Genomic DNA, 22,276 nt, shown 5'->3' with positions numbered 1-22,276 from the left:
GTGCTAGGCATTCAGAGTACTTTAGTGAACGAAATAGGCAAACATCCCTGCACTCAATAGAACTTACACTCCAGGGGGCGCCTGGGTGGCTCAGTTAAGCCTCTGCCTTTGGCTCAGGTCAGGGTCCTGGGATTGAGCCCCACATTGGGCTCCCTGATTCTTCCTTTCCTTCTTCCTGCTGCTCCATCTGCTTGTGCGTGCGCACTCTCTCTGTCTCTCTTTCTGTCAAATAGATAAATAAAATCTTAGAAAAAAAAGCAATGTACACTCTGGCAGTGTGCTGGGGGCAGGAGACTCAGGCCCGTATTGTTTATTAGCAATATCGTGTACGGAAGGCGGTGAGTACGAGGAGAAAATGGAAAGAAGAGGGTGAGGGGGTGGGGAGTGGCTTGGGTGGGCTGCGTCTTGCAGGGCTCCTGGAGTCCGGCAGACTGCTTGGGGCATGACTGGGGGTGAGGAGGTGGCCTGAGCTCCAGCGGTGGCAGCAGGGAGAGCGGAGGGGCCGGATGGCAGCCTCGTGCTCCTGTTTTCCTTTCAGAAACACGATGTACAATATTCGGAGCAACAGGCAGGCCCAAGGAACAGGCCACGGACCTCCAGGGGAAGATCCTCCACTGAGTGCGGAACCTCAGAGGGCGGAGTGGCCCTTACCCTCCGACCCCGGCACCCCAGGTGAGCGCTCAGGTTTGGGCTGTCCTCAGAGACCAAGTGAGTGCCCTCTGTGTCCTCCCCCAAAATCAGCATTTATGCTTTTTGTGTTGAACATGAAACTCTCCAGGTCACTGCTCCTGGTTTCCGTGGGTTTAGTAGCAATGACTCCTTTTTTTATTAATATTATTGTGGTAAAATACACATGAAATTTACCATTTTGACCAACTGTAAATGCACAGTTCAGGGGCAGGAAGCACATTCACAGCAGTATTCAACCATCACACCATCTGTCTCCAGTAATTCTTTCTCGTCTTCCCAAACTGATGCTCTTAGCAATGGCTCCTGAAGTAATAAAAAGAAAATATCTCTCACCTTTTCTTTCTTACTTTTTTTTTAATTTATAAGGAAAGGATATAAAAATGCCTCCCTGGGGTGATGAAACTCAGCTCTGCCAGAAGAAGCAGAGCAAGTGCCCTTTAGGTGTCCATCCAGTGTTATTCCGTAACACTTTATTACTTCACAAAATGTGAGTGGCTGCACCATCGGTGGGGGGATGGGCTTTTGTTTTTGGAATTTGGTATGGGTGCCCTTAGGACATTCTGTAATCTGGAAACAGTTGGAAGAAAACTGGCTGAGGCAGTGGGGTCTTCTAGCCGGAGGGACCCCTAGGCTGTATAGAAGTGGCTCCAGAGAAAGCACCCCTTTGGGGCAGTGTCCGGCGAGGCCACTCAGATGACAGTGAACGGTGCACAAGGGGCTCCGTACCCCATCGAACCGGTCATAATGGAACCAGCGCTCATATATAGCAATTACTTTGTGCCAGGGCTACCCTCAGCACTTTTTTCCCTTTGGTAACAGTTTTATTAAGATATAATTCACATACCAAACAATTCACCCATTCGAAGTATATGATTTGCCATAATCAATTTTAGCACATGCTTATTATTCCAAAAAGAAACCTCGCATCCCTGCAGCTCTAGACGACCACTGTTGGGCTTTCTGTCCCTGTGGGTTTGCCTGTTCTGGAGAGTTGATACAGATGGAATCTGCAATATCTGGTCCTTTGGGACTGGCTCCTGTCACCGAACAGAAACTTTTCAAGTTTCTTTTACATGCACCAAGCGCTTTGCCTGCTTTAACCTCTTTGACCCTTCCAGCAACCTTGAGCGTAGCTTCCGTTGTTCTCATCTACTAAATCAGGGAACCGAGGATGGAAAAGTGGAATGACTCGCTCATGGCCACAAAGGGGGTGCGGAACTAGGAGTTACAGTTCAGGCCAAGGCTTTAGAAAAGCCTCATTTTCTAAAGCAGTGATTTTTCACTCTACATTTTTATTGTCATGACACTTTGACCCCCGTAAATAAAATCTAATATACAGCACAGATTGAAGGAGACTTGAGCAGGGCATGGGAGTCTGGGATACCCTTGGCTCCTCCTACCATCTTCCCCTCCCAGTCAGCCCTGTGGCACCCCCATGAAATCCTACAGCACTGACAGAAAAACACTCTCCTAGGCCTCATCTTCTCCAGCTGTGAAATGGGTGCAGTGATCCCTACTTTGCCTGCCCTCAGGGTCAGTGGAGAGTAGTGTTATCAGAGGGCAGCAGGGCTACAGGCCCCCCCCGCCCCGCCCCGCTCTTCTATACCCCACGACAGGAAAGAGAAAGAAGCATTGCTGTCCTTTGAGCTCTGAGGTCGGGTTTGTGCCCAGCGCAACTGGATTTCTTGTAAGTTGAGAACAAAACCGTTCTCCTGTTCTGCCCCAGAAGACATGCTAAATTACTCAACTCACACTCTAAGCCCTGCCTGTCCCCTCACCTGGGATCCCATACCACGTCCTTATTTTTAACACCCTAGTCCTAAACAGATATCAGGGGAAAGTAAATGAGTAATTTGGATTAGGAAATTTAGGTCAGACCAAGACAAGATCCTACAGAGCAGCTAAGAGTGGGCAGCAGGTGCAGCTCGAGTTTCCCAGTAGCCAAGGCAAAGAGGGAAGTGCGAGTGTTAGGTCATTCCCAGGATCTGTAAGAATAAACACATATTTTATTAGAAAATGCAAAGCCTTTTCTGGCACAGAGGGCTGAGAGACATTTCTTCTGCTGGTACCTCATAACGGGCATGATGTGTATGCACCATGTAGACAAGATTCTCAAGGTCTTTTGACCATATAATCAGGCCATTAAAATGTCCCTGGATGCGGGCTGATGGTAGATCCCTAAAGTATAGGCTTGGGGCAGGGCAGCACAAGGCATCAGGGGTGGCTGAGTGACTCTGATGTTGAATTTGTTTGAAGAAAAAATAAAATAAGAAATTTAGCAATGGTTGGCGAATGTCTTCTATAAAGAGCCAGATACTAAATATTGGAGGCATTGTGGGACATATGGTCTCTGCTACCAGTACTCAGCTCTGCCCTCGTGGAGTGAAAGCAGCACAGACAATGCACAAACGAATGTGGTCGTGTACCAATAAAACTTAATTTACAAAAGCAGGTTGTGGGCTGGATTTGGCCTGTGGGCCACTGGTTGCTGTCCCCGGCTCTAGGGGAAATAGGACTATGCAGTCTGGAGGCGGTCAGCTGTGGGGAATGTGTGCCCCAACTTAGCTTGTAATAAGAATCCAACGAGAGTCTGACTTACTCTCTGGGGCAAGGATGCAGAATACAGATATTCCATATTCCTGTCTATGGACAGGTCTCTGTACTTGAAAATGGCCCGGAGGGTAGAGGTGGGATCCTGAAATAAGAAACAAGACATCCTGCCAGGGCTTGTGCCTGAGATGGCCCCTGGCACAAGCAACACTGTGGTATGAGATAGCCCATACAGACGGGGATCTGAGACAGGGGAACAGGCACACTTCAGAGGCTGGGCTGAAGGACCCAGCCGGGACAGTATAAATAATGTTCATATAGCCCAAGGCTTCTCAAAGTGTGATCCCAGACCTGCTGCAGCAGCATCGCCTAGGAAAGTTTTAGAAATGCAAATTCTCACGCTGTGCCCCAGACCTATTGATGAGAAGCTCTACAAGTAGGGTCCCACAGTCTGCATTTTACCGGGCCCTCCAGGTGCTTCTGCAGCAAGCTCAATTTTGAGGACCACTGAGGACCACTGATCATAACCTCTGTGTTCCTCCTTCTGAGCAGGGAAAGATCCAGCGGATTCTCCAAAGCCTACACCCAAATCCTCTCTGACTGCCAATCTCATTCAGAAAGCCAAGCGCCCGAACAACACCTTTCCGCTCTTTGCCGAAGGACTCACACGGACCCGAACTGCCCAGGAAAAGATTCTGGCCTTGGAGCAGCAGGTTCTGATGCTCACCAAGGAGTTAAAGTCTCAGAAGGTGAGCTCTGGCCCCAGAGCGGCCCCAGGCTCCAGGGCACCCCTCTGGGCCTGGAGCCTCTGAACCAGCTAGACATGCTTCGGTAGCCCGGCTGGGCATGTGCCAGTCTCAGTCCTTCACAGCCAAACTGCTGGTGGTGGGAGAGGCTGTGCTGTTGGTTACTGAGGGACATGTGGACACTCAGCCTAGGTGATGGAAAGCCTTCCAGGGCAGGGTCTCCGGAACCTACTTTGTAATTGCTCTTGGACTCCTCCTGGAAGACTGTGCCTGGCCTGACCCCACACTGAAGAGAGGCAGCATTTGGAGGAGGGGGATCTGGATGCAGGGTCCTGGGAGGGACCCCCGAAGGAACTGGCAGCTGGTAACGGTGCAGATCGCTAAACGACTGTCACAGGACAGAGAAAGCAGGCAGGTCTGTGTAGCTCTGGGGTTCAGCCAGGCCCAACAGGGACAGTGATGAGGAAGAGTTAGGCTTAATAGAGAAGTTAATTATAGCAGTTAAAAAAAGAGTTACATGGTCATCATAGAACACAGATGACACACATGCACAGACATTAAAATCATCCCCAAATCCTACAACCCGGGGAATAAATCATTCACATTTTGGGGCAACTTTGTGAAGTACTGAGAATCACATGGCAGGGAGGGGAGGGTGACTGCCACCCTGGGCACAATAAAAGTTAGCACAGTTGTTACTGAAAATCCCAAGGGTTGTGCCCAGTGATGCCCCCAGGGGTGGACCCCACTGAGAACCCAGGCTTCTTTTCCTCTGAGGGGAAGGCCCAAGTCTTCATGTTTGAGCTTTGGCTGCCCTCAGTCTTTTCCTGCTTTACTTCCCAGCCCTGGCTCCTGGGGTGGTGGGGGGTATAGTGTATGTACTTCTGAATAGTCTCCCCCCTGTACATTTCTTCTCCTCCTTTCTGCCGCTCTGTTTTTGGCGAAGACAGTCCAGAAAAATGCTCTCCCTACCTAGTTTCGCCCCTTCTCTGCCTTTCTTGCCCTTAAGCAGATATTAGGGGAAGTAGCAGAAGCTCCCCTCCTGGCAGGTCAGGGGGTACATTTAATGAAGCAGCCGGTGATTGGGTTCTCCAAGCAGGAAGCTCATTCGTTCATATGTTCTCACTTCAGTTGTGTATTCAGCTGGTCTGTATCGGGGGCCTGTGGTATGCACGCAGTATTCTAGGTGCTGGGAACAGTGGGAAGAGACATGGGCCCTGCCCTGCAGGGCTTGTGTGTCACAGCAGAGACAGGTGATAAGCACACCAACACCCACGTATAGCATTACAGCGTGTGAAGTCCCCTCTGATGCCACTTAGCAGCCCAGCTTCTTTTCCTTCGGTCATCTTCCTGTGCTGCGGTGGAGCTGCGGGAGCTCCTGAGAGCTGAGAGGGCATCCAGCTGGGCTGAAGCGGCTGCCTGAACCCTGGACCGGTACGGCGTAAGGCCCAGACACAGCCTGGCCAGGAAAAGCAGTCTGGATGTGAACACCGCCTCTCCTTTCACCACACCTTCCCCTTCTTTCTGGGAAATCTGGGCAGCTTCCGAGAGTGTCAGGAATGGTCCAATGAAGGAGAGAGGCCCAGGAGACTGAGATTCATTGAGGTTTGCCCCCAATGGCTGTGCTGCCCTGGAGGACGTGGCATTCTTAATAAACGTAGGTAGCTGTTGGAGATCAGTAAGGGCCCCCAGGCTGCTGCCAGCTCCCCTGCAGTCAGGGTGAGAATGGCAGGAGGAGGTTGTTCAAGCTTGACGGAACCTGGACTTTCTTACTAGTTCACTCTCCAGCAAACCTTGGCCTGGCCTGGGACCGACAGTCAGGAGGAGAGGAAGGCTTGCAGTTTCACTCGTGACTCACGACGTGAGTGCTGTGCGTGCTCTCTGGCCCATCTCGCAAATGTGCTTTTGTCTGGTGGGTGTCTCAGAGCACAGGCCTTGAAGTGGAAGCTGCCGTCCACCGTTCTGGCCCTGAGCAAGTTCCTTAACCTCTCAAAGCCTCAGCTTCCTCCTCCGTACCTGGAGGTACAGCGGTGCTTACTGGAGAGGCCTGCGTCCGGATTCATAAAGCCCAGTGCCTGGCACGCAGCAGCCGTCCGCCAGATGCAGGCTTTGATTGGTTTGGCTGTTACTGTGGCATCCCTGCCCTCGTTGATTCCTTCCGGCCTAACAAGGAGTGGCACATTCCTCTGAGGGGCTCTAGGAAGACAGATGGGCGCCCATGAGGGTCTCCCAAGAAATGAGTGGCATCGCAGTGATGGGCAGAGGTCAAGTCTTCATCCCACATTAGTCAGGGGGAGCCCCAGCCCTACTGACTCTAGCATTTTACCTCCAGCCCAGATACCAAAACCAAAGGGGAGGGAGAGAAGATCGACACTTGGCCCAGAAGTAGAACAGAGGAGCCCTGCAAAACCTTGGGGTGCCCAGGCATGTCCCAAATGTGCAGAAATGCTGATTGGAGGGCGCTGTCCATCTGAGACCCTCCAAGTCCAGTTCCTCAGCTGGGCAACCAGTACCCTGGACTCCCCTGGGGCCACATCTACAAGATGCCTTCCTGCATCTCTTCGGTGGAAGGTACTCTCTCTGCCTGAGGCTGCGGGAGGACGTGGTAACTGGGAGGTCTTGTCCTGGCTCAGCCACCCGGGTGGTCATTGCCAATAGCTTTAGTGATCCTTGAAGAATTTGTATCTCCAACTCTGTTGGATGCTGTGGGGGGCACAGAGGTACATTGGGTCCTGCCCTCGGGTGGGGAAGAGCAGAGAAGATCATACATAACTGGTGTTAAGTGTGGCCCTAGCTCTGTGCTCGGGCTTTCCATGCGTTATCACTAATCCTTACAACAGCCACCAGCCCCCTTTTCTTGAGGAGCAGACTGAGGCTCTGAGAGAGTCTGCATGCCCAGGGTATCCCATGGGCCAAGACTGGTTCAGACTCTGGTCTGCTTCTAGAGCTTCTGCCCTTTTCACCATGCCATGTTCAAGGAGCTCAGAGGCAGTGGGTGACTGCCCCGAGGTCACACAGCTGGAAGAGCCAGGACTGAGGTCTTGGCCTCCTTCCCCAAGTGCAGGACTCATCCCAGCATCACTGCCTGCTCTGTGGTCTCCCTATACGGCCCAGCATCAGACTTGAGCACCATAAGTGCTCTTCAGAAAATACGAATGCGCTCATGTCTGGTGTCATATGAAACCATAGGACCACTCCAGTACCCATTGAGCCATTATCTGTCCCAGGCCCTTGCAGCATGCTGGCCCCCCAAGAGATTTGGACTCCTGGAGATAGCACCAGATGGCTGCTTGGCTGGGTGACTCAGGCTCTCAGAGTTGACAGAATTGCACCCAGCCTGAAGGCTGTCTGCTCTGGCAGATGGAAGCCTGTGTATGTAGTGATGTTGGCCATCTGTTGACTGCTGGGAATGATGAACTCCCTATCTGGGGCCAACTTAGCTTGCTCAGGGTAATTTGTTGAGGAAACTTGTTGGGGGCAAAGTGTAGCCTCTTACTTCCCTAGAACCCCAGCCAGAGACCTCAATGTACACTCCCCTTGTCCAGAGTACAGAGTACAAAGAATTCAGTGTGCATAGAAGGAGGGTCGAGAGGGGCCCTAGCTGTTTCCGCTTGGGGAGGGGTCCTTGCCATACTTTCTCTCTCATCCTTAAAGTGGCTGTTCCAGGAGTAGGGGGCATGCTCTCCATTTTACATGTGACAAAGCCAAAGTTCACTTTTCTGAAACACCATCATTAGAAACACCCTCAGGGGCCTGGAATGGCAACCAGGGCCTCTGGGACTCCAGAGCCAGTGCTCCTTCACCTGCACCCTGCTGGTGCCCAGCCTCCGAGGGGTCAGTGGCTGGAGTGCTGGACTGAGAGACCAGTGCTCTTTCCCCAGCAATGTCAGGCCCGTCCGCCTTGATTTTAGTGAGTGATGAAAGTATCAACTCTTTAATAAGGGAAAGGATTAATTTTTGAAAGATGATTTGTTGGCTCTTAAAATTTTAAATAATCAACTATACTTTGATAAAAAAAATTTTTTAATAAAATGACATCTTGTGGCCAGTTATCAAAGCCTGAAATGGGCCAAACAATGATTTGGTAAAGAAATATTAGACGTACCACTTGATCAGCTCTTCTGTTTCTAAGAATGGGTCCTAAAGCATTGCTTATAGTTGTGGGAATCGGAAACCCGGATGTCCCCCCTTGAGGGCGGGCCGAGGGCACTGGGGTGCGTCCAGACGAGGAATAGCCCCTGCACTGTTGCCAGCAATGGTGGTGCTCGGTGACGTGCCATAGTGTATCATAAGGCCCCGAGCAGCTTCCCTTTTGGTTTTTAATATTTCAGTATGGTGCGTATGTGCATTTTTTGTGACATGTCCTCAGGTTCATCCATGTTGTAGCATGTAACAGGATTTCCTTCCTTTTTTAGGCTGAATAATATTCCGTCGTGTGCATATGCCACATTCTGTTTATCCTTTCACTGTCAGGGGACATGTGGGTTGTTCCCATCTCTTGGGTGTTGTGAATAATGCTTCTATGGAACATTGGTTATTTCTATTTTTAAAGATGGAAAGAAGTATTTCGGTGCAAAATCTGTTAACTACACCTCATGGAGAGAGAAGTGGAGGACCCTTGATTAGGAGTTGGGGGTCCTCTGTGACAGCGTGTTTTCCCACCTGTGGGGATCCACCAGCTCCTTTTAGTCCTCTTCCTTCTCCTTTTTTGGGCTACAGTGTCCTCGTGTGATAGCAAGGCGACCTATCTGACCATGTGGTCTCCTCGGGCCACCAGGTTTTCTGAATTCGAGGTCCATTCACACTACTCATCTCAGGCTTCCTGCCCTGAGGCCGTCCCTTCCCTGCTTCCTTTCTCCCTGTCTCATTCTACTGTAGGGATCCTGGGGTGGGAGGAGAGCCTCCTAGGCTGAAGTAGGAAGGGGGAGGCAGCTGGATGTAATGAAATGGGCTTCAGAGTTGACTCTGCCAAAGTTGGGGAAAGATACCCTCCTGTTGCTGAGCCTGGGAGTGGGAACAGTGGTGTCTGCTGATTATTTCGCCCGGGCACTTAGCAGAGTCATCTCCAAATCTCAGTCGGACCAGAAAATGGTCTCACTTCTCAGTCATCCTGGAGCCACAGGAATGGTGATCTCTCTCAGCAGAGCCTGAGAAGCTAGTTCATTCCAAACATTCCAGTTGGGTTTGTAACCTCCTCCTCACCCCACCTTCCAGCCACACCCAAGAATGCCCGCAGCCCCACACAGGCTCTTTCATTCCACTGGGCCTTTGCTGGAGCTGTTGACCTAGCATGTGGGGAAAGCCCTTCCAGCCCTCATCTCCGACCTACTGCGACCTACTGCTTGACCGTCTCTGGCCCTCCTCATTCTTCACAGATCAGCTTAAACTGTTCTGCCTTTCTGTAGGATAAACTGGTCTTCCCCCACCTCCATCCCAGGTAGAAATCATTGCTCTCTGCTCTGTATGCCCACCAACACCCTTGCTTCCTTTCATAGTAAATCACTCCGTTACAGTAGTTCACTTTTGCTCCCACCAGCCATGGTGGTTTTTGAAGGTCAGAATTCTGACCATCTGACCTGTCCGCCTCTGGGCCCCCGCACCCAGCTCAGGGCCTGGCACTGAGTGGGGCTTAATAAAGTTTGAATGGCTGGAGGGAAGGGAGAGGAGCAGAAGAGGGCCAGTCCATGGTCCCCAGGTTTCAAAAGATGCATGCTTATTCGATCTTGCCATTAATTAATTTCTCAGATAAAGTCATGATTTGGAGCAGTTCTCTTCCAAAAATGGAATCATTCTTAGCAAGAACCTTATCTAGCTGATTCATTTAATTAAATACCTTGGTGTAGATACAGGTAACGTGTTTCTGGGAAACCACGTTCTCTGGCATGGAGCATAGCAATGACCCAGAGCCCCTCCCTACCAGGTCTGAGGTTCAAAGGACTGGCCACTGGGCTGCCTGGCTTCTGATATTCTGATCCTGGCCTCAAGTGAATCCACATCCCTGATTTGGGACAGGACAGGTCCTGGGGAGGTTGGGGGCTTGAAGGCATGGGGAGCCAAGTAGACCTGGAGTTTCCGTGTGCATACAGTGCCCCTGCCAAGGAATACATGGAGGTCTGCTGCTTCTGAGCTCTCTCCACTTTCTCGCACCAGGCCTGCAGGCATTGCTTGGTGGCCTGAGGGGCTGGGCACAGTGGGCTGCGTGCGGCTGTGTGTGCGGTTTAGCCTGAGGACGGCCCATGTGTTTTCTCTCCAGCGCTCTCCCAGCTCCATCGGTAGCAACTACTTGATGCTATATTCAGGATTCTGAGGGCTCCACTAGGCTTAGCGGGAAGGAATATGGAGATGAATCAGTCAAGTCTGCCACAGGAGCCGGAGAGAAGAGCCATGCCGGTGTGCCACGGGCTGCCTTCATGACTGACCGAGCACAGGCTTGCGATGATTTGGGATTGAATTCCATTCGAGTCTGCGGGGCTGCAGTTTTCCCACCTCTGAAATGGACATGTATCAGTCAGGGTTCAGGCTCAGCTGCTGTAACAAAGAAGCCTCCGAGTCCTCTGGCCTAAAACAATCTGGAAGTTTACTTCTCTCCACCCTTCTCATGGAAGAACCCAGAAGTTAAGTGAGCAGTTCTGAGCACGTAGCGCGGCTGCCGTCCTCATCCTACACCTTCTGCTCATGAGCCCGAGGTGGCTGCTCCAGTTCCTGCCGTTTCCACGCCAGGAGGAGGGGCAGCATGGGTGGACGGTTTTCAAGGAAGGACCCAGAAGCTACCCACATAATTTCTCATATCCCGTTTGGACAGAACAGTCACTAGGCTACACCTTGCTGCAAACCTGGCTGGGAAATGTGGTCTTCAGCTGGGGAACCATGTGTCCTGGTAAAACTCCCTCGAGCAGGAAAGGAGAAAATGAGACGGGCCAGGGATGACGCTCACCACCCCTCAGAGCTGTTAGGAGAATTGGTGATGGTAGCAGTGCCGAGTCCCTGGCACCTCACAGGCCTCCCCCGAGTTCACGCAGTGCTTCCCTTTCCTCCCCCAGGAGCTGGTGAGGATCCTGCACAAGGCGCTGGAGGCTGCCCAGCAGGAGAAGAGGGCGTCCAGTGCGTACCTGGCCGCGGCCGAGGACAAGGACCGGCTGGAGCTGGTGCGGCACAAGGTGCGGCAGATCGCAGAGCTGGGCAAGCGCGTGGAGGCGCTGGAGCGGGAGCGGGAGAGCCTGGCGCAGACGGCCGGCCTAAGGGAGCAGCAGGTGCAGGAGCTGCAGCGGCATGTGCAGCAGCTCCTGGAGAAGAACCAGGCCAAGCAGCAGGTCATCTGCAAGCTCTCCGAGAAGGTCACCTGGGACTTCACGCATCCACCTACCCAGCCGCCTGTGCCCCTGGGGGCTGCCGACAGGGACTTCCTGAGCCAGCAGGAGAAGATGGAACACCTGAAGGTAGGGCCCCTCCCCCGCAGGCCCTGTGCCCTCAGGGAACGCACCACTCTCAACCCTGGGGGTTTCTTAGATAGAGCAGGGATAACCCTTCATTCTGGAAGGTTCATGTTTGAAATTGACATTGCTGGAAATATTGCTACACACTTCCTCACTGTCTTAACCAGAAGGTCCGGTGCAATTTGACCTTTTCATGATATCCTAGGCTGGAAAGGGAAGGTGTCTCTAGATTATCATTAGAGGTGGAAGAGCATGAGATGAGGTCAGAACTCCTGAGTGCCAGACCAGCTAAGTGTCACGCGGATGCCCTCGGTTGCCCTCAAGGTGCCTGGCAGCCTCCCCCAGCATGCAGTCAGGTGATGTGTGGCCCGCTGTGACTTGCCCATAACCGTGGCAGTAATCGCTGCTCTTCTGTGACACTGACTGCTGCGCGGCGGCCACCGTCGTGGGTGCCCTGCTCACATCATCTCATGATGCTCTACCAGCCCTGTGAGGCTGTCACTTGTGTGCTCCCCAGTGTGGGCAGGAAGGCTGAGTCTGAGAACGGGCCGGTTGCGGAGGAGCTGGGGAACTGGAGCTCTCTGATGAGCGTCTGCTCTGCTGCCTTCCAGTTTCTTGGGCCTTCCTGCTCCTGCCGCCGTCCCTGCCTCCCCCTTGTCCAGGCGGTAGTTCTCCCCTGGGGAGGCTGTGCCTTCCCACAGAGACCGATTGCAGCATGGGGAGCAGGAACTTAATTTTAGGTGTGGACGGCAGTGTCCTCTCTAAGACGTGGTGACAGGAGCTGCTGGACCACTGGGAGGCCTGAGGCTGGGGATCAGTGCTCATAACCCCCACTGCCTTTAAAGGCAGCTGCATAACCAGGGCCAGTCCTGCCCCAAACCCCGCCATGCACAGCCGCACGGGTATACATATATACACATAACGAGGGGAGCTCCCTTGCCATGAGACCAAAGCATCGCTGCTGGAAGAGGGGAACCAGAAGGAAAAAAAGAAAATTCCAGAATCTTTTGAGAGACACTGGGCAGTGTGGTACAGTGGCCCCTACCCTAGCTGTGAAGTTAGGCCTAGGTTTGGATCCAGGCTCTGCCTCTTAGTAGCTGTGTGACCTCAGGCAAGGTCCCTCACCTCTCTTTAAAATGGCCTCCCTGTTCCTACTCATGGGCTCGTCATAGGGGGGTAAAGGAAGATAACATGAAACCCAGATCCCGCCCATTTTCTTCAGCATGAAAAACTACATAGCTAGTCTTTGAATCTTTTCCCTTTAAAATCAGATTCTTTTGAGTTCAAAATGAAAACAAAATCCTTTCAAATGCAGATGGAGTGAGGCTATTAGAAAGCTCTAGGGGCTGGAAAACTGCTTTCATCAGATTGCTTCCCTACCCTCCTCTGCCCTGCTAAGAGTCTTCTGTCTGTGCCCATCTTGCTGAAATCCACAGGTGAAGACCCCAAAGAGCAGCTTGGGGCTCCGAGAAGTAGATCTGTCGGGCACCTCCAGACTGCCCCCGAGAGCCGGCTAGAAGCACGGACTCGCTGTGGGGGACGCAGTGTGCCCCTGGATTTGCATGTGCGGGAATTGATCAGTGAGCCCAGACAGAAGAACTTCCTGTCAACCAAACTTACCTTGCTTCTGATCCTCAGAGGCCCAGTGTTTGTGCCAGAAAGAACTGCATGTGCTAGAGTTCCTCTTCTGTTAGTCTTTACGTGTCTGATCTGGAAAAACAGAAGACTCCTCAAAAATCCGTTGTCTTTCCGTTTGGAGACAGAGCAATGTTCACATCTCCCCTTGCCCTGGGACGGAGGGCATGCGACCTTAAGGAAATGCCCCCTTGTTGAAGCTGCCAGTTTGAGAACAGAATCATTGACCTCTTAAATATCGGAGCTGGAAAGACTCTGAGATCTCGTGTTTGACATTTTCTGGCAGAGACAGCTGAGCCCGGACAGGGGTCCAGGGTCCCACAGCACAAGCAGCAGGGTTGCAGCTAGACCCAGGTCTCCCCACACAAGATCCACTGCCTTCCCCAGGAGCACAGGGGCTAGTCCATGCCGCGTTTCCCCAGGGAGAATTCCCCGGGCTCCTGATCCCTGTGAAGGCAGGCAGACAGGCACTCTTCTTCCTGTCCCCTTTCTCCAGTTGTGTTTTCCTCCTGTCCTGTGGCTTTCTCTTCTCTGAGCTCTCTCTTTTTCCTCCCTACAGTTCTGAGCCATGGAGAACACTCAAGGTAGGGCAATGAGCTGAATGGGGAGATGCTGCCCACCCCCCCACCCCCACGGCTGCTCCAAGGGGTGCTCACACCCACCCTCGCTGCCTGGGCTGGAGGCCGGTGCCCCAGGCAACACGTCCAAAACCTTGGAAATGCCAGGGAGCGTCTCGGGGCTTGGGGTGAGGACAGAGGGCTGGTAACAGGAGGCAGAACCGAGCGGCCGTGTAGAGCGGCGCACTTCGCCGACACGCTTCCACCTAGCAGTGGTTTTCCATTCCTCTGTGGACCGCACGCACCTGGGCTTGGATCCTGCCTCTCTTGCGTTCTAGAGGACTTACCCTCTCTGTACTTGCTTCCTCATCTGCAAAATGGGAATGATGGTACTTTAATACGTAGCCCACAGCATGGTGGAGAAAAATTACACACGATAATGTGTGTGAGGGGAAACAGGTCTGGCACATAGTAGGAGCTCAGGCGACGGGTGGCTCTCTTCCTCCCTTGCCGGAAGCTTGTTGTATTTACACAGGCGTTTGGGAAGAATGCACAACAGCATCATATCAAAAACAATTAATGGTAATTAACTCATAATATGGTAGTATCCAGTCAGTGTTAAAATTTCTCAGTTGATTTATAAATATTATACATAGCTTTTGGGTTCTTTTATATAATCTTTTAAAATAAATAAATAAATCTGTGAAAAATAGCATGCACAACAGCAGCAGGGGGACGTCTCCCAGCGGGGAAGGAGGATGCTGCCGCGGGAGCCCAGAGAAGGAGGCGACACTGGTATTCACTACGTGCGGCTGCCATTCTGAGCCTTTGGCACACAGTACCTAATCACATCCTCCCAACAGTGCCTGAAGCGGTACTGTTACTGTTCCTGTTTTCCAGATGAGGGGAGGAGGCACTGAAAGAGCGGGAACTTGGGCTGGACTCCGTGGTGCAGGCAGGATCTCTATCCAGGCGGTAGGGCGGCAGAGCCCGTTCCCTGTCCACTAGGCAGCGCCGGCCCTGGGGCAGCGCCTGCATCTCTGATGCGGCGTTATTGTCCTGGAGGGTCAGCGAGGTCTGACAAGCCTGCATGCAGTCAGCCAGACTGCCGAGCACAACCCTTGAAGGATGGACCAGACATCTGGCGTCCAGGTGCATTCCAGCAGGGACAGAGCCTGGGGAGTATCCAGGCTGTAAATGCAGTGGTTGGACTTGGCTTCAGAGTCGGACGCATCTGGGCTTGGTCCCACCCAGTCTCGTACAGCTGTGTGACCTCAGACAATGTACTTGTCCTTTCAGAGCCTCAGAGACCGCGTCTGAGTTCCTTTCAGGGCTGCCGGGAAGGTTGAATGGGAGGATGTGCTTAGCGTGGGGTGGGGGGCATAGGGTGATGGTGCGGGGAGCCCACACAGCTTCTGTGTTCAGGAATCTGCGAATCTCCAGACACCAAAATGGAAGACCATCATCATGGGCAAGGGGAGTGGTCCTGGAAAATCCTGATGTCCATGGGAGGTTGGTCCTTGTGCTGCAAACATGACGATTCCCACCAAGCTCGCCACCCCTCCACCTAAGGATAAGAAAATGGGGGTCGTAGAGAGGAAGCAGGCCCCACTTGTGCAGGAGAGCAGCTGGCACCCCCTCACAGCATTTCTGAGAAAAGGGAGCCCAGAGTTTGACCTCAGGTAGACATGGTGGGAGAGTAGGGGGAAGTCCAGGCTGGGGAGTTGGAACTACCCGGATTCAGGCCCGGCGGAGAGAGCAGAGAGCAAGCTCAGCCTGAGTACGCAAAGCCTTGCAGCCCGGGCACAGTGAGTCATGCAAAAGCAGGGGTGGCCAGGGCGGGAGACACCACGGACAGCCCCAGTGGGGTGATGAGAGGCCATGTGATGAAGCCAGCCAGGGGCTTTTATTTCTAGCTAAGGAGCCCTGGGAGCATGTGGCCCTCCCACTGGGTCAACCATCTCAGCAGATGGCAGCAGACCCTGGGTATGAATTGGAGCTTCTGGGCTGGGAAGGATCTTGGCCAGAATGCAGGCCCACCCAGGGAGCATCAAGATGGCCTGTGAGCTGTGCACACGTGACCCATCCCTGATAATGAGGTGCCGCGGACGTCACAGGTGTGATGCTCTTAATTTCCAGATAAATCAGGGCCTATCCCAGGTCACGCCTGCAATAGTGTCTCTCTCATGCACTTACATCCCAGTACGTTTCTTGAGTGGGAGCAGAAGGAGTTGAGCTTCAGCTAGTGAATGTCCCAGCATTGCAAGTGTAGTGGTGAGCGTGCACTGTGCATTGCTTCTGTAATGTCCGTCCCAGCGGAATGACAGTTGAGAGCCACTGCTGTGGCTGCTCCTTTCTGAGGCTCAGGCTCCTGCTTGAGCCTCCCCAGTGCTTGGCCAGCTTCTCCTCGAATGCCCCAGCAGCAGAATCTCACTCCATTCACTGGACAGCTTGCAGAAGGAAAACTCTAGGCACAGAGATGCACATCACAGCATTATTCATAATCAAAAAGCAACCAAAAGCACTCAGGGCCCAAATAAAAAATAACGGGGGAAGGATTATAACTAATGTATAGTAAATTCACCCAACAGAATAGTAATCAGACATTAAAAATAATCATTGGCAAGCTTATGTAATATAGAGTACAGTTGACCTTTGAACAACACGGGTTTGAACTGCACGGGTCCACTTACAGGCAGATTTTTTCTGATAAATACGGTATAGTAATATTAATGTATTTTCTCTTCTTTTTAATTTTCTTAGTATCTTCTTTTCTCTGCCTACTCTATCGTAAGAATACAGTATTACCACACATAGCATCTGAAATGTGTGCTGATTGGCTCTTTGTGTTTTCAGTAAGGCTTCAGTTAATGGTAGGTGATTAGCATTTAAATGGGGGGGTAGTCAAAAGTTATATACAAATTTTGGACTGTGCGACAGGGGTGGAGTTCAGCGCCCCTAACCCCAGTGTTGTTGAAGGGTCGACTGCATTTACAAGGTGACATTAAGTAAAAAATTTTCCACCCAAAATTTTCAGTATGATTGCAAATATGTGACATTTTAAAACCAACACTACTTGGATATTTGTTTTTTTTGGTCTCTATACTTAGTGTTATGATACATGTTACCTCAGGTCATCTCCCAGTTGCCCAGTGGAGTAGTATTTGCCCCTTTTACAGATGAGAAAGCAGAGTCAGAGTTGTTCAGTGAAGCCTCCCAGCCAGGAAGTCAGAACCACAACTTGAACTCCAGGCTTGATGCCCTCTCTACCATATCATGCTGGATCAAGATTAGTGAAGGGGGCAGTCTGTGATACTACTTCTTTTAGACTTTCTTCTCTTCTGTTGTCATTCTTAGAAATGTCTAAAGGAAGGAAGAGTTGGAAGCTCATTTGAGGGTGGGGGTGAGGGAGATATTTATGGTGCAGCTCCTCAAATGCTTTGCCCTCTTCTCCAGGATGACATGGAAGCATATCGGACCCAGAACCGCTTCCTCAACTCTGAGATCCACCAGGTCACAAAGATCTGGAGACGGGTGGCTGAAAAGGAGAAGGCCCTCCTAATGAAGGTAAGAGGCAGAGTCCATCTCCATGCCCACGCCCAGCCACCCTTCGGTCCCTCACCTTCTCACCCCTATATCACTCTGTCCTTATCATCCGCGCTACCTCTGGACTATGCCTTTACAGGCTGCCTTTCCAGCTGCAGGCATCTGGGCTCTGACTGCTGATTGCTGCTTCTGATCACAGCAATGCAGAGGAAGAGGCAGGCAGCCATTGTTCATCTCCCCTCCCAGCTAGAATAACTTCCAGAGGATTCAGAGGGCTGCCACTCTTCCCCTCCCCCCTTCATTTTTCTCTTTTTTCCCCCATTTGGGAGCCAGATATTAAAGACTAGACATTCCAAAACAACTGCATATGTGGGGAAATTAGAAAGTGGCTATGCACATCCAGGGAAAGGCTCAGAAAAGACTTGAGAGCTTAAGTTTACACCTTAGGCTACCCTTGGGACAGAGGCAGCCTATAACAATCAAAAAACAAAAACAATTTTTGCTCAAATTGGGAGAATCTGATTTCTAGTGTTCAAATGTCCAGTTTTCTACAAAAAAAAATCTCAAGGCATGCAAAGATACATGAAAGTATGGCGCATTTGAAGGAAAAACATAAATCAATAGAACCTGCCCCTGAAAAAGACCTGGTACTCGATAATACTAGACAAAGACTTTATTTTTTTTTAAGATTATTTTTTTATTGGATCGCCTGGGTGGCACAGCGGTTAAGCGTCTGCCTTTGGCTCAGGGCGTGATCCTGGCGTTCTGGGATCAAGCCCCACATCAGGCTCTTCTGCTATGAGCCTGCTTCTTCCTCTCCCACTCCCCTGCTTGTGTTCCCTCTCTTGCTGGCTGTCTCTATCTCTGTCAAATTAAAAAAAAAAAAAATCTTAAAAAAAAAAAAAAGATCATTTATACCCTGGGAGGGGCTTTACACACATCCACTCACCTAATCCTCGCCAGAGTCCTGGGACAGACTCTATTATTTCCATTGTTTAGATGAAGAAGCTAAGGCACAGAGAGGTTAAGTAACTTGCTGTAGGTCCCCCAGCCAGCAGTGGCTGAAGCAGGATGGAACTTGCAGTCCCCTGCACTGCCCCTGCCCCCCTCTCCCCTCTCTTCTGAATCCGGCTGCAGCCCTGGGTCTGGCTCTCTTGCCTGGAGCCTCTTCTGCCTTGTGATAGACCTTGGGTTTGGGGCCTGTCTCCTTTCCCTTAGACGATGGGCTGGGGGTGGGAAGGGGATGGGAGATGAGGCTGGAGAAGGGCTTGGCTGCCTACAGCTACTCAGGCCTCTCGGGGCGGGGGGTTGGGGGGCCAAGCCCAAGCAGGTGGCCTGACAGCCCCACCCCGCCCTCCACAGTGTGCCTACCTCCAAGCCAAGAACTGCCAGGTGGAGAGCAAGTACCTGGCTGGGCTGCGGAGGCTGCAGGAGGCCGCAGGGGGTGAGGCCACCGAGAGCTCAGAGCTGCTGCGGCAGCTCACCCAGGAGGCGCTGCAGTGGGAGGCCGGGGAGGCCTCGGCTGACGGCGTGGAGCTGAGCCCCATCAGGTGAGCCCAGCAGCCAGCGAGGGCGGGTTTTGGTCTACGTGACCTGAGGGTCCCCAGCCGCCCTGGGGCTGGCTCCTGTTGACCACTGCACGTCGTTTACCTTCTTGTGTCTTCGGATAAAGGAGCATGCGCTTGGGATGAGCGCATAATGCGGTTGAGGCGATGCAGGCTCAGAGGAGGCCGCCCCTTGCCCAAGGTCACGTAGCATATTGTGCAGCTGACCCGGCTCTGCCTCTAGAGCTCCATTTCTTCCACTTCCCTAGGCTGCCTCCCAGAGGTGTTTGTCAGGGTCGGGGGAGGAGGGGAGTCAAGCCAGCTGCCTTCCCTGAGCTGAATCCTTGCTGAGCACAGTGACCATGGGCAGTTAAATATAACAGAAGGGGCTGTGGCTGGGGTCCAAAGGCCCCCGGCGGCTGGGTGGCTCAGAGTCCAGACCAGGCTCTCTCACTGTGTGACCTTGGACAAGTCACTTTACCTTTGTGGGTGACATATTCAGCCTCCATCAGATGTGGGCTAAGATCCCTGCTTTGCAGGATCAGTAGGACTAGTGAGACAGCACATGCAGAGCACGCTGTAAGGGCGAGTAACTGTGGAATCAGTGCAAGGCCATCTGGAATGGACCCCAGCTCTCCCACCCTGCTTGTCATTGATGCTGTCTGCTCCCCATCCATCCTTGGGCTTACTCTCTGTGCAGGTGGGATTCTATATGGGCAGTGCCGACTCCTTGAGCCTAAGGCTTCATGGAGTAATAAGAGGGTCCTTTATATTTGCAGAGAATGCACTCACGATGCACTTACAGTGTGCCAGACACTGTCTAGGCCCCCAGCATTTTACAACAGAGGAGGTCATTGGGTCTTCATGAGGCAGAGCAGGGGTTCTTCTACCCATTGTAAAGATAAGCAAACTGAAGTTCAGAGAACTGAAGTGACCGGTCCAAAGCTGCATGGCTAACCTACGGTGAAGCCCAGGCTGGAACCTTGCCTGCCCGCCCCCCCCCCCGCCCTGTCCCTTATCTGCGGAAGGGCTCTGCAAAGTGCTGCTAACACAGGCTTTTGCTGGCAGTGAGTATGATGAGTATGGCTTCCTGACGGTGCCCAACTACGAGATGGAAGACCTGAAGCTGCTGGCCAAGATCCAGGCCCTGGAGGTGCATTCCCACCACCTGCTGGCCCATGAGGCCGTGGAGCGGCCACTGCGGGAGCGCTGGGCTGCCCTGGGTGATCTTGCACCCTCAGTCGAGCTCAAGCAGCTGCTGCGGGCGGGTGTGCCCCGAGAGCACCGGCCGCGTGTCTGGAAGTGGCTGGTCCAGCTCCGTGTCCGGCATCTGCAGAGCCCCGGCCACTACCAGGAGCTGCTGAGCCGGGGCCAGGTCCGCGAGCACCCTGCTGCCCGCCAGATCGAGCTGGACCTGAACCGTACCTTCCCCAACAACAAGCACTTCACCTGTCCCACCTCCACCTTCCCCGACAAGCTACGCCGGGTGCTGCTGGCCTTCTCCTGGCAGAACCCCACCATCGGCTACTGCCAGGGCCTGAACAGGTAAGCATCACAACCCTAGTGAGGGCGCAAGGTTCTTTAGAGCACCCCTCTGTCTCTTCGGAGTCTCCCAGGAACCTGGAGAGGTGAGTCCAGGAGGCTTGATTCCCACCATACGGATGGGGACAACATGGACATGTTCAAGACTGGGACAAGGACAGGTTCAAGATGGAGGGGCTTCTCATGCTGTGCTCTCTCCTTTGACTTGTGCTCAGGGCGGTGCCACTCATATGGAAAGCCTTGTGAATGGTCCCCTGGAATTTTGTAGTGCACAGCTCAGCTCACATATTGCAGAGCTGTGTGGTCAAGGATCATTTACTTTAAACAAAACCCATTCAAGGGAGCCCAAGAAAGAGAGAATTGGTAAATGTCACAGGGGAAGCTCATAAAAGCCAGGAAAAGAAAATAGAGGACAACACCAGATGGTCATTAGAAACTAAGGCATCTCCTCTCTCCAGCAGGGCCACAGCACTACAAAACCCCAGGGGTGCCGTGGGGACAAGTCCGTGGGGGGGGGTGTGGCCCCACAGTCCTGCTCTGCAGCCCCCTGGGGCCGCACCATCTCTGGCCTCTTTAGCTCTAGATTTCTGCTTCCTTTTCTCAGCAGACCAGCCTCTGTCTGTCACTCTTTGGACATTTCGGGCCCGTCGAGGCTGGCCGAATGGAGACCTCGGCCCCTGTGTCTGGAGCTTTTTCAGCAAATCTTCCCACTTGTTGACACCCTCATGTCCCAGGACAAAATTCCCAAAGGAAGGAACATGATTGGCCCATCCCGGATTCATTTCTGCTTCTGGTCCCACAGCAGGATGGAAGAGATTGGGGGTGGAGGTGGGGTGCAGTGGGGTGGGGTGACCTACTAGGGTTGCCCCCTCCAGTACCTCAGGATTCTCGTGGATTTCCCCCTGCTATCTCCATAGAGGTTAAATAATTTCAGATATTCCCCAAAGCAAGTTTCAACTCAATTTAATTTAAATTTGCATCTACTCAAGCAGAATTTACATAAGACATTCTGCTTCCCCCATAGATGGTGTGTGACATTTATTTAACACAGAATAAACATTCAGAGAGTCCCCACTCAAATTTGAATGATTCCTAAGGGTAGAGATTTTTGATACTGATTTCCAGCCTAAATTGGATGAAATTGAGCATATATACATGTTCAGTTACTGGAAATCCAGAGTTAAACCACAGCACAGCTAATCTAAGCTGGGACAGGGGGAAATCCTCTAGCGGGAAGGGTCTTGAGATGAATCTCCCAGAAGGAAAGAAGCTTCTGCCTGTGTGGAAAAAGGCAGCACGAAGCCTGGGGAGGGGTATGTAGGGAAAACAGACGAGGGGGGGGGTGGCACCCAGGAGTATTTATTTAACTCTTCCTCTGAATGCTTTTGTTATGTTGTTTTTGTTTTTACTGATAATTGGTGTTTTGGCAACTATTCATATTATTGCTTAAAATCGGAGGTTACGTGTACTGGAAGAGCCCCATCACATGTGGAGAGGGGGGCACTTAAACCCCCTCCCCCCCGCGGGCCCCTTTCACTTGTCTGAGTGCCGCCATCTACTGGCATCCGGTAGAACTGCGTGCATGGTGTCAGAAGACAGACCTTGGCTTCTGTGCAACAAATCAGCCTGTTCAGGGGATGACAGATATCATAATAATGATACAGTGCTAATTTAGGGCAAAAACTTTAAAGCCAATTCTCTTTAAAATATAAGTGGAGTGCATTAGAAGTAGCTGTTTTCCCCCCACACACATCACCACACTCCATCCTTTGCAAACCCACTTGAGCCTGAATGCCTTAGATTGGAGCCTGGCTGCAGCCCTGAGCAGTTGGTAGGCCCTAGTTGGTACCAGCAGCCTCTCACTACTGACCTTTCAATGTGTGCAGAAATCTGTGCTGGTGCCGGCAGCCAGGTCCTGGACTGAACACAACCTGAGGCTCCAGTGGGATGGGGTAGTATGGAGAGAACACCAGGCTGGACTTGGGGAGCCCTGGGTTCTGTCTCCACTCTGCTACCAACTGACCGTGTGACCC

At 52.2% G+C, this 22,276-nt stretch overlaps 1 protein-coding gene across 11 annotated transcripts in view; it reads left to right on the top strand.

The window, feature by feature from the left end:
• The window catches only part of TBC1D2 (TBC1 domain family member 2), a 47,165-nt gene that overhangs the window by 18,943 nt on the left and 5,946 nt on the right, over positions 1–22,276 (top strand). For 7 of the 11 annotated variants that reach the window (XR_004626520.1, XM_002914928.4, XM_034664182.1 and 4 more), the window contains 6 exons: positions 539–672; positions 3,793–3,989; positions 11,027–11,422; positions 17,068–17,178; positions 18,520–18,707; positions 19,770–20,246. Coding sequence is in view for 10 of the 11 variants with exons in the window: in XM_002914928.4 (XP_002914974.1) it covers positions 539–672; positions 3,793–3,989; positions 11,027–11,422; positions 17,068–17,178; positions 18,520–18,707; positions 19,770–20,246 (1,503 nt within the window). In the remaining variant the exon portion in view is untranslated. Of the gene's footprint in view, positions 1–538; positions 673–3,792; positions 3,990–6,318; positions 6,558–10,616; positions 10,864–11,026; positions 11,423–13,613; positions 13,639–13,697; positions 15,124–17,067; positions 17,179–18,519; positions 18,708–19,769; positions 20,247–22,276 lie in introns of those variants that run through there. The other 4 variants (XM_019794871.2, XM_019794872.2, XM_011219334.3 and 1 more) reach the window with 4 other exon arrangements.

The sequence above is a fragment of the Ailuropoda melanoleuca genome, chromosome 7 (genome assembly GCF_002007445.2).
Source record: "Ailuropoda melanoleuca isolate Jingjing chromosome 7, ASM200744v2, whole genome shotgun sequence".
NCBI classification, from domain to species: Eukaryota; Metazoa; Chordata; class Mammalia; order Carnivora; family Ursidae; genus Ailuropoda; species Ailuropoda melanoleuca.
This window is presented reverse-complemented; position numbering and strand designations above follow the sequence as displayed.